At 38.7% G+C, this 11,782-nt stretch overlaps 2 protein-coding genes across 5 annotated transcripts; both read right to left on the reverse strand.

Moving 5' to 3' along the window:
- Window positions 1-2,202: 2,202 nt before the first annotated feature.
- Window positions 2,203-6,739, reverse strand: LOC135610703 (vesicle-associated protein 1-3-like). 2 transcript variants are annotated; one of them, XM_065105530.1, is made up of 8 exons: window positions 6,420-6,739; window positions 6,178-6,248; window positions 5,959-6,040; window positions 5,758-5,873; window positions 5,490-5,651; window positions 5,324-5,365; window positions 4,515-4,592; window positions 2,203-2,560 (listed from the first exon to the last, which is right to left on the reverse strand). In XM_065105530.1, exons 1-8 carry the CDS (start codon window positions 6,484-6,486, stop codon window positions 2,456-2,458), a joined length of 723 nt encoding a protein of 240 aa, XP_064961602.1. In that variant the 5' UTR covers window positions 6,487-6,739; the 3' UTR covers window positions 2,203-2,455. The 2 variants fall into 2 exon arrangements, with proteins under 2 accessions (XP_064961602.1, XP_064961603.1); XM_065105531.1 differs by lacking the exon at window positions 5,324-5,365.
- An 865-nt stretch (window positions 6,740-7,604) lies between these two features.
- On the reverse strand, window positions 7,605-10,399 carry LOC135610704 (uncharacterized). Of its 3 annotated transcripts, none has more exons than XR_010486287.1 (3): window positions 10,185-10,399; window positions 8,036-9,199; window positions 7,605-7,957 (listed from the first exon to the last, which is right to left on the reverse strand). XR_010486287.1 is itself a non-coding variant. In XM_065105533.1 (2 exons), exon 2 carries the CDS (start codon window positions 9,158-9,160, stop codon window positions 8,246-8,248), a length of 915 nt encoding a protein of 304 aa, XP_064961605.1. In that variant the 5' UTR covers window positions 9,161-9,199; window positions 10,185-10,399; the 3' UTR covers window positions 8,004-8,245. The 3 variants fall into 3 exon arrangements, 1 of the variants encoding a protein (XP_064961605.1); XR_010486288.1 differs by having other exon boundaries at window positions 7,605-7,971; XM_065105533.1 differs by lacking the exon at window positions 7,605-7,957 and having other exon boundaries at window positions 8,004-9,199.
- Window positions 10,400-11,782: the final 1,383 nt, after the last annotated feature.

The raw sequence follows: 11,782 nt of genomic DNA on the forward strand, positions 1-11,782 counted from the left end.
TGAGTATTGTCACAATCTTTGGATTGTCTCTTGTCCCAGCCTGTGGCCATGAATCTGATGGGTCTCATCTCTGGTTCACTGCCTGTGTTTGCTCAGCTTTAATGCAGCACTATATATCATATATATGGATGTCAGATAACAGAGACTGTGGTGGCTGATACAATACTAGACGTTGAGCATTATCCATGTGATACTGGGTATCATGTTCCTTCATCTCATGCGGAGTGGGTCTCCTTCCTGCAAGTAAATAGCTGATGAGTTCTGTGTCCTGCTGTGATCAAAAGCTTTTGCTCGCTTCTGCTTCCCAAAAGAGGGAAAAAGAAAGCTTTGCCAGCTTCATGTGACGCAATGCTTTACATCTAATCAGATGTTTGCAAGACATCATCTTCCAAATTTTTGGTTGGGCAGCAAATGGGAGTAGCCTCAGCTTCAAGCATTTTAGCTTGCAGCTTTACATCTCACTAACTTTCTTCCAAGTTTCTTCATTCATACCTTCTGTATCTCTTTCTCATGAATGGTAGCTGCAGCCTCTCTCCTTTTTCTCAATTGATGTGGCCATCTTCAGCTATCTGCCCTGCAATCACCTCACCAGGAAAGGTCAAGGAGGAGGGGGGGGGGACAAGGGTGGTGGCCCAGAAGTAATAAAGGGACAGAGATAACATGGTACATATGGGGCGTTACCCTGTCCATGCTTAAGAAAAAGGACAGGGAGAGTTTGTATGAGAAGGAACTGGGGACAAGCACAGGGCCAGTGGGTATTATTTTAATGGAAGCATGATGTGGACACCTGGACAACATGTAAAGATTAGCTTAGTTTAGATCAAACCCCATGTGATGTCTAACAAGCCTCTCTCACCTCCTAACCTTTTTCTTTTTTGAATTGGAAAGTGACACATACCTCCTTGTGTTTGTGATGAAAACTCTATCTGAAGGAGGTTGATGTTCCTGTGTTTTTTTTTTGTATGGTCCAAGTCTTGGTGGCTGGGAAAAGGAGGATGGAGACATGTTCTTTCCTCTCCTCCAAGGACTTCCTTCGCTTCAAGCAATATCCTAAGAGAAATGCCAGTTCCTCATGCTTGCCTTTTGCCTGCGTCCTTCCACCCTGTGCTGCTGGGAGAAGAGAAAGAACACATCAGGACATGTATCCCTGTCATGGCATAAGATAGATCTTTGAGGAAGGAGTTAATGAAGGCTTAGATTACCTTCTTTAAGATCATGTTCCTGTGTGTTGTATAGTTGTAGTTATTTAACTGCATAAAAGTTGACAGGGCAGCATTACTGCATTTCATTCAGCAACTTCTACATATATTTCTAAAAGGAACACATCATTGGATAAAAGCATGTTGGTCATGATGTACTGTACTAACTAATTACTAAGTTGTGATTATTAAAAGCATCCTCTCCTGGAACAAAGTTTCATCCCCCAATGATCATGGTCATATTTCTCAATGTTATGAACACTGTCAAGCAAAAACTCTTTTATCATTTATTAGGAAGGAATTCTTTTGCTAGTGAAACTTGCTCTATGACATTAGCACAACAGAATACAAGTTATGGATGTAATTACCTCACTGATTCAACCAATATACGGATAGGTTATAATAGCCACATACATGGCAATTAAGTCGATTACAGTTTCGACCACAATTTGTCTAAATTACTGTCTTAAACATAAAAAAAGCTTACTAAATGTTTCTCAATATATAGTTACTGTTGACTGACCTGGACATGGTCGCAAATGGTCATCGAAGTAGCCAATGGCAGCACATCTGCTCTACATGGTGTGATAATTTGATTGCTCTAGCTGTCTGCTCATGTCCTTGAGACTGATGATTGACCTATGCAGCTATTTAATTCTTGTTCTCAATGTGATGTAATCATCAGCATAGCAAGTGATCATCTTCAAATAGGGGTGGGTCATCTCAATGATCTTGCATTTGGTAGGTGAAGAAATTAAACAATGGATTTATAATTAATAATGAAACTAAACAATTTTGAACCATGTGATCTATCACACTGACTGACTACATGTTGATAAAATGATTTTAAGAATAAACATAGTCAGACCTTGAGATAGCACTTGTATTTTATTTCATTTGCAAACCTTAGCATACCAATGTATCCATCCACTGTATCTCTCTTCTAAAGGAAAATGGTATTTTGCATGTTCCATTTAAATTTCTAAAAAAAAAAACTCACATACAACAGAAGGGAAAAACAACCTATTTAAAGAAGTTTGAGATCACATTCAAATTATCTTACAAGATTCACACCTTACTGAAATTTCAAACCAAAACACAATGAATCAACATAGTCTACATAATATGTCACCACAATTATGGAAGACAAACAATACCAATTGTTAGGAAGAACACATTGTCCATTTTTGTTGAATGGTGGTGGTAGACCACAACGAGGTACCTTGCACATGCAGTAGCCCCATGATTTTGTGCTCTCAGTAATATGACTTCTTGATGATATACCCAATTAGAGCAGCAAGAACAGCTCCAACCACCACAAAAAACATGTGGTGCCTGTTGACTTCACTATTTAGCAGATCCTGCGATAAAGATAGAGTGAGGAGTCCGAGTCTCATGATAAAATCTAGGAGTCTTATGCAACTTGTTTGCATCAATCGAACAGGAGCTGCTAGTGAAAACTAAACATCTCGACTCTCTCAGCAATAATTGTGATCTGAGATAAATTAAACATCAACACTGACAAATCTCCAAATGGCTTGCGTTGTTCATTTCATGTGTCAGATCCCATTTCAAATGGTTTAGTTGAACCTTCTTTGTAAAACTATCATATGGAGCTACGCACACACAACCCAAACCATTTGTAGTAAGTAGTTCTTCTGATCTAACTTCATATCATGCTATCTATCAAATAATAATAATAATAATAATAATAATAATAATAATACTGATAATTGTTTCATCCAGCTTCCCTAAAATCAACTTTCCAGAATTCAACTAGCACATATTTAACAAATTCTCATCGACACCTTCATCTCAGTTTGCTAAGGTAAGAAAACAGATATGTAGACAATGTTCTTGTTATGAATATTTTTCTGTAGTTTTACCATATGGCAAAATTAGATAATACTCCAAGTATGTACATTCATTTTTTGACCACCCTCCTTATAATGAGAAATGATCCCATCTAAAGCATCTGTTCAGAACAAATGAGGGAGGAAGCTAAAAGATTTCAAAGTGAAATGGCACTGCTTGATCTCTGCTAGCTCCTTTGGACTCTTCTAGTGAAGTAATAAATAGAAATAAGTGTTTTAGCCAACAATGAAGTTACAGTTTGATCTGTTTGGTCCCTTTAGCCACTTCTAAATGGAATAATGAAAAGTATGCATGTTTCAGCCCAAAAATGATAAATACCACCAAGACAAATCCCATGACAAATATTTGTATGATAAAAAACTATGGATGGTAAAATCAAGATAACTGAGACCTTGATTTACCAAAGAAAAATGCAAAAAAGGATCAGCAAGGCTTTTGAACAAACAGTTCCAATAGAGATAACCAATTGGTTTGCCTTGATCAAAGCCTACAATACCTGTTGCATAGCCCTCTTACATCTGAAGTTGCTTATTGATCACTGACATGGTTTTTCGTTATTTCAATACAAAATCGTGTAACTAAGTAAGGAGCACAAATCTAAATCTCATATAAATGATATATACACAATCATCTTTTAATTTTCTAACATATACAATTTTGTTATGTATCATGAAAACCCTTTAGATTTCTGTTTACACTCTCTGAATATCTATGGCCTATAATGAATCATACACTAGGGAAGAAAGCAAACTTGGAACTCACAGGACAAAGTATATTAGTGTTAGATCAAAATGCTTAGGTGGTGCTTGTGCATTATTAATTATATTTTTAGAAGCTGGACAAGAAGTGTTGCTCTCAATGATCTTAGCAAAGGCTAAATAAAACTGAAGGAATCATGATTTTGATGATGCTGGAGGCAACATAAATAAGCTCCATATTTGCTTGGCCTCCATGGTTCCTGTGTTGGAATTATTGTTCGTCTTTTGAAATGTTCTCTACAATATATTCCCCGGTTGTTGAAACAAAAGCAGCCAAAGGAATATATTAAATCCATCAAAAGACAGTTACTAATTATGCATGAATTATCCACTTCAAACTTCAGCAACTCATCTTTCATATCCAATTTAATAAAAATATCATATTCTGTATCTTAGAATTATATATACGCCTAAATGGATACATGCAAGGAACTGACTATTTTCATACTTTGATAGATGTATTGATTATCCTTATTACAAAAGTTATTGAGATTTGAGAATGTAATAAATCAAAAAGCAAAGAAGAAAAAGGGAAGTCCATTCGTATTCAAGACTCAAAGATGAAATCATTAGCACGACAACATATATTTCATTGCAATCCATTTACCAGTTTGTAAAAGCTACAAGCACAAAAATGCTAGCCTTTAGGTATCACATATCGTATGTCATTTAAATTGCATACCACTTCCTGCTGAAGCTTCTGGTTTTGCGCAATGGCATTGTTTTTCTCTTCAGTCAACTTTAAAATCATAGCAAATGCCTGCATATTGTAAAAGGTAACAAAAATTCACTAAGTGGTAAATAGCTAGTGGTGCCTACAATCAAATCAAAGCTCATTCTAAGGTTTCATAATGATGGTGCTGTGGTGAAATAGCCGTCATGGTGGTACGATCTCAATTGCAGTAGCTAATCAATAAGGTTTTAGTGAAGCAGGATAGTGAAACAATTCATCCATAATATAAGACACCATAGATTATACGGGCAGCGGATAGTGGCATTTAGTAAACGAGTATCAAATGGATGATTGTCATGTAAATATTAGTTCTCCTACCGCTAACAATCTCCATATGTAAGCAAAAATCAAGAGGATGATCTCCACCGAAGGAGAACAAAATCTGAAACCAAGGAGACTTCTATGACAAAAGCAACTAATCAACATGCATACACAACTGTCAAGTTCAACCTAATGGCATCATAACATAGAAGGTATTTTGAACAAGGATACTAAAGTCAAACCCCCTTGCTTTCTCTGGCAATTGTTTATCATAGGCACAGGACAAAGCTAAATAAAAGATCTAGGTTATCAACAAGTCATCAGTTGTTTGTTAAAGCATTCAACATTTGCTTCATGCATGATTGTGTACAAATTAAGTCTATAAAGCTTTGGATGCCAAATCCATATTGCAAATGAATCACAGAAGTTTGCCATCAATAGGAATTTCAAGAAACTATAAGACCAAAACCAGAAAGATTAAGCATGGAAGAAGTAACCTCTGAGGAGTTCTCCTTTGAAGGTTCCTTCAATAGTGATGCCTGAAATTTTATTAGTCATGTGAACTAAGCATATGATGCAAGATAACTCCACGTCCTCATATGAGACAAAAGATGAACATAGCATATTAAGGCCCTCAGCCCTCAACAGTCAACAACCACTTACAGAATCTTGTGTCTGCAAACTTTGGGCCCCATCTTCAAATGTCGATGACCTAGGCGAGGATCCTTCTTGTTGTTCCTCAGAAACAGGTGAAGGAGGACTAGCCATAACGTAAGTGACCCGCAGCTTGAATTCTTCAACAAGCTTACCAGGTTCTCTATTGAACTGACAATTTAGTGCTATTATCACTTTTAAGTCACAGTGGTACAAAACAGATTCAACAGAAGATACATCAAGATTAAATCCTAATGAATTGCAAATAGGTAGCAACCATTTCAGCAGTTATGTCTGTGGTCGCCACACCATGCTCTGTGATTACACTCTGAAGTAAAAACTTGTCTTTGCATTGCATGTCGTGTGGGGCTTCCTTTTGTGCTTGCATTGTAACTAATGCACCAAAGACAGGGTAACAAATGTGGTAAGACCGAGTGTTTGAAGTTTGATAACCAAATCCACCTAAAACAGGGTTTACCAGTGACATCGCACGAGGACTTCGGTGAAATGATCCCTGCATTGGGTCGGACACAGTATTTCTTTGGGTTGGTTGTTTTAACCTGGAATACAGCCAGAAATATACACATCACTACAGATAAATTATTCCAATTGCCACTTTACATGAAGAAATGCAGCGACAAAGAAAGAAAAGAGACATATAGAGGCAACAACCTGACAAACAAGAGTAAAGAGATACCTTGAAGGCAACACATTGATCTGTCTTATTGGTCAGCTGGAAAGAACATAAGCTCTGCTTCTTCAACTCGACTTCTCGAGGCATAACCAGTGGACAGATCACACGCACAATCAGCAAAAAAGAAATATGGAGTCCAATATAACCACCAATACATGTTGCAATTCCTCATTCCAGATAAGCAAACACCTATCGATCAAAGAGGAAAAAAAGGGGCAAGAATGAGGGAAGTGACGGTCGCTTACAAGCGAATCGGAGCTCCGACGGCTGGATGTCGAGAAGCCCTCCGTCGTTCAACTCTCCTTGTGACATCGGATCTAGGGTACCAAGAACTAATTACCAGAAAACGACGGATTGATTCGGGATTTCCTTCCTTCTCTTACTTCTTTGCTTTCCCTCCTCCACCTCTAGGAATTGGATCAGTAGATCTCTGTCACTTGCTTTCAAGGTTTAAGGAAAGAAACACCAAAGAGGAGAAGAGATCTCTCCCCTCACGTAAGAGAAGCCATAGGTTGCTAAGAGAGTTGAGTAGTCGACATCGGCACTCTGTCTCTCTCTCCCCCCACTCGACTGCAGTGTGTAATAAACAACACATCGTGGACATCACGTGTGTAATAAACAACACTTTGTGGACGTCACTCACCACCACATCTGCGAACGGAAAAAATCCCAAGTGCGGGTGCGGATGCTACCTGATCGAATCGGATCCGAATGCCACCGAACTCCAGATCCGCAATTTGCATGGCTAAACATCAGGACCCAACCGCGGGAAGAAGATCCAATAGATTTCTAGAAACTGACTCAAAGGTTGGTCGATTCAATTTGAAGGTTATGTGGGGGATATGATACGTGTATGGTGGTTGATACATTATCTCCATATTATTGTTATATCATGTGGGACTACGACTAATTAGATCAAACAGTGTGGCACCGATCACTCACTCCACGAGGTCAGGTCAATCATATGGTACCACGAAAAAGATGAGTCCATAGGTTGGTTATATGCCCCAATATAATTCATGTTGAATCTCAATTTAGATCATTCGAATTTTGAACATCTCAACCTTAGACTCGAGATTAATTTCGAATCCCTTATTACGTCGGATAACCTGTTGTGTCAACAGAAGCATGAAAAGCAAAGCTAAGAAGATTTGGATATACAAGTATCTCCTTTTTCATCAGAAGGCAATCATTGAGCTTATAGAGAAATGAGTCAAGCAAAGAAGATTTGGATACAAAGGACATCAAAAACATCATGAGCTTTGCTTTTGCTTGGAGAGTAAACATTAATCATTGGAGTGAGAGATACTTGTCTCCTTGGTGGCTTCTCTTTAATCTTAGCTGTTCTAACACTGTCCCCCAGTGCATGAAGCAAGATCAATATTGGTGTTTAGGTGGTACCAATGTTGGTGCAGACAGATAAGCAGCAATGGACCTTCATCCTCAGCATACACCATAAATTTGATTTATGCTCATGGAGATGCTTTTACCTCCAACCAATGTATATAGCATAAAGAAAAGAGGGAAAACATGGATGAAAGGAAGCATTCAGTGATTTTTTCACCCTTGAACGAGTAGGAGGGTCACAAGGGATTTGAAATGAATTGGAACGTTCTGTTTATTGGGAGAGTAAGTCCCAGAAAGCTTACTACAACAGAAGAAGACAAGGAAATGCTCCAAGACTAATACAGAATCCTTAAGGCATGCTGTTGAGCTTGTGAAACACATGACCAGTGTCATATTGATTCTTCCATTTGCTAAAGATCCAAACATTCTTGCTGACCTATTTGCAAGAAACTGGTACCCATATAAAAAGAAATCCAAAGGCAGAATCAAGAACACAAGCGTAGAGATTTTATACCTGAGGAGTGGACAGATTGGATCCTGCACCCTCGTTCAGCAATGCTGGTGAGTTTGATTGATGAAAAACCATCATCAATCAGGCATTCATGAATTTTATTTAGTCCAGGTGTAAAATTGAGAGACGAATAAATCAGCAACCAAGAGAGACACAAAAGAGACTCAAAAATCTTGGCTTCAAACTACAATCTCTGACTACCAGGAGCTGAACTCAATACTTGTTCCTCCAGGCATGCCACTTTAGCTTCAACTGATACCATAGTGGTGATACGCCTTGGACACCACCTAAAATCCTTGAATCGAACACATTGAAGTTCCTCTGCCTTAAAGTGTCCAAAAGAACCTGAGCAGGCACCGCCGGGAGCAGCACGGGAAGAGCCTCGGTGGGAACCGCTGGAGCCAACTCCCGAGCTTTTTGCAAATGAAGACTGGCAACGGATGCCACCTCAAAAACAGCATCTGAAAGTGCCTCACCAGACTCCATCTTAATCTCGGACCTTCCGTGGGCTGTTATTAGCAAACCATGCCTAGAAGCCACATCAGCTGGAATATATGATATCCTACCTTGGCGACTCGCATGGTAAGGCAGGGATTTGAGCAGCAAAAGCAGTCCACTCGCTTTGCCAATATGTGAGGCTGCATGGTCAGCCGAAGTTGAGCAAATTCCACCAGCTTGTAGGGTCATGTATAGCATGGTTGACGTAGTGTCCTCTGCATACTGCTCCAAATCTGCTATAGTTTCAGGAAGGACACCCCCTTCTTTGCTTGCATCATTTATTCTGGCATCTACTGAGCGTTTCAACCAGTGCTTGCTGATCTTATGCTCTGATATAACTGACGAGAGAGCTTGAGCCGTTGGGTGTTCAACATTCTTTTTCGCAAATATTTTGTCAATTGCGTCTTGCCACCAAAGGAGGCGCATGAGGCCAATTTTGGGATCAGATGCAACATCCATAGCCCTTGCAGTTTCAACATTAAAGGCACGGAGAGCAAAGGCAGTCTTGCGCATGGCTGGGGGAAGATGAAGCAGGCAAAGGTAATGGTGGTAATCATAACTACGTACTTGTTGCACACAGTAAGAGAAGGCTGCTCGAATACTACCGCTATAAGTGTTGGCATTATTCATCAATTCCTTGGAGTGATTATTTCCACGGAACTGGAGTTCCTGAATGAACAATATGCCTACATCAGTTAGCTCACAAACAGCAAAATAAGGATAGCAACCCGATAAAAAAGCATTATACAACTATGTTGATTGTATCTACACCAACCGCTAGAAACCATTAGTTAAACGGATACTGGTTGCCTATTAGAAATGGATTATAGAATTTGGAAAGGGAGGGATAGGAAGCTCCTTCAAACTGTTTATCAGAATACCATTATCCCTCTATGACTTTTTTTTTTGTTGAAAAATATATATGAGGCCAAAACCAGTATATCTATAAAAAAAACTCTATGACTCCTTATATATAATCAATTGAGTATTTTTTTTCTCTTTAAAAGAAAATATGAGACCAAAACGGGCAATGTCAAACTCAGGCACTCGTCAATATAAAAATTATAAATATACACATATAATTAAGAAGAAAATACTATAGAGATAAAAATTAAACAATACGTAAGTTTCATACTATTTGATATTCGAAATATTACCATCAAAACATCGAATTACATTCATTTAATCATCTACAAAGAAGTGACAATTGAAAATACCAGCAATGACATATTCAGTCATAGTATTAACAATTTAACCATTATTAACAATGATATACATTACCATTAAATTCAAAAGAGGTCGGATGGGGGCTGTTGGGAAGAGAAAGAAGCTGAGAAGGGGGTTCTGTCCGGAGAGGAAGCGAGGTCGTCGGTGGAAGAAGCAGAGAGCGAACACGGGGAGGGGGGCCGTCCGGGAGGTTCGGTAAGAGGCGGCGAAGGAGGAGGAGGACGACGACGAGAAACAGGGAGAGGGAGAGCAACAGCGGCAGGGGAGGAGAGGGGATAGAAGGAACAAATGTGGAAGCAGAAGCGGGAGGGAGGCTCGGTTGGGGGCCACGGCGGAGGAGAGGAGAGAAGCAAAGAGGAGGAGGAGAAAGAGGGGAGCGCGACAAAGGAGGGAAGGAGTAGACGGAGGAGGAGAGAGAGACACGTACCACCGAAAGGCCGGTAGGGGGGGAGAGGCGCACCGCCGGCGGCCTTCGCACGCGGAGGGAGAGGAAAGGGGATCGCCGATTTAGGGCTGCAGGGAATGGATCTCTGTAATCCGACTTTATTGGAGCCACGGAAGTCTCATTTCGATCTGAAACGAGCGATGGCCGCAATGTAAGTCACCGTCACAACCTTTTACCGGACATCTGCACAATTGCCTGTTCGATAGAATGAGTTGCAATTAATAGATTGATCAGAAAGCATGTGAAATCAAAATGATCATTAAATAGTTTGCAGGGGTGTTTTGAGCCATCAAGTCCAATTGGCTTGAGTCGAATTGGCTCGAGTCCAATTGACTCGAGTGGCTCGAGTCGAATTGGCTCGAGCCCAATCCAACTTAAGTCAGCTCAACTTAAGTCGGAGGCGACACTACTCGCCACCTCTGCGCTTGTTATCCTATTGACATCGTCCTCCGAAGGGAATGGACGGAGGAGAAGAGGATATTTATGTTTATTTATGTTAAAAAATAATTTAAAATATTAAAAAAAATTAAAGTAAAATTATAAATAGTAAAAATAATGTTATAATTTTAACCATGGAATACACGTAACCTTTTTATTCCGAATTTTACCCATCACTTGATTGCGTGATGTATTTATTTGCTACAATCTCTCAAGTTTTAGATTTTTTTTTTTTGACCTTTGATTTTGCTTAAAATATTTCTTGTTAACAGAACATAAATGGAAGGAATCATAGAAAACAGCAAATCGTCTTGACAGTGCTCACCTTGTGAGTATAATTTGGTAACTAATTTTACTTTTAATGTTTTTTTTCTATGGCAATCACATGAATTCGTATTTTTTATTTTTGTAAAATGTTCCTATAAATATATTTTTGTGTTTAGTGTGATATTTATCTAAAGAAAGCCTATTTTGATAATATCTTTATTTTTATTTTATTATATGTTAAGATAATTAGCTTATCAACTATATTCAATTCAATTCAATTCAATTCTTAAGTTGAAAGATATTCTCATAACACGCTTAACATCATCATCAAAGTTTAACATAGTCCAGAATTAGATCCTAATACAGTGTACTTGAAACTTAGCTCAATCGTGACTCTACATTGTTGCACATCCTTTAGCTCATCAACGGATTATCCTTTCTTATTCGAGTTATTTATCATAACTTAATACTAAATCAGCTATGATAATAACTCAAAATGCTTAAATCGAAGTTAACATTATGCTAAGATTTGATACGAGACAATGATGCTAAGCTATTTAGTTGAGGAATTATAAAATTTCGATTAGTAAATGAGTTAAAACTAAGATTGACTTACAAGAATTTAATGAGTACATTATTATTGATTTCAGCTTAGATATTTTCAACCAGCAAGGCTTGATAAAATTAATAAGTCAGTTATCCCATCATGTCATATTATAATATTGAGTTGTTCATCATATACCTGTATGCTTGGTTAAACCTCTGATCGAATTTAATTCAAGTTAGGCGTATGCATGAGTAGCCCAATGCCTAAGCTCAAGCGTGTGCTCGAGCCGATGGTCGTTGGGACCTTCGCCTAGAGCTTGGGCTCAAGC

Source organism: Musa acuminata, chromosome BXJ2-4 (genome assembly GCF_036884655.1).
Source record: "Musa acuminata AAA Group cultivar baxijiao chromosome BXJ2-4, Cavendish_Baxijiao_AAA, whole genome shotgun sequence".
NCBI lineage: Eukaryota > Viridiplantae > Streptophyta > Magnoliopsida > Zingiberales > Musaceae > Musa > Musa acuminata.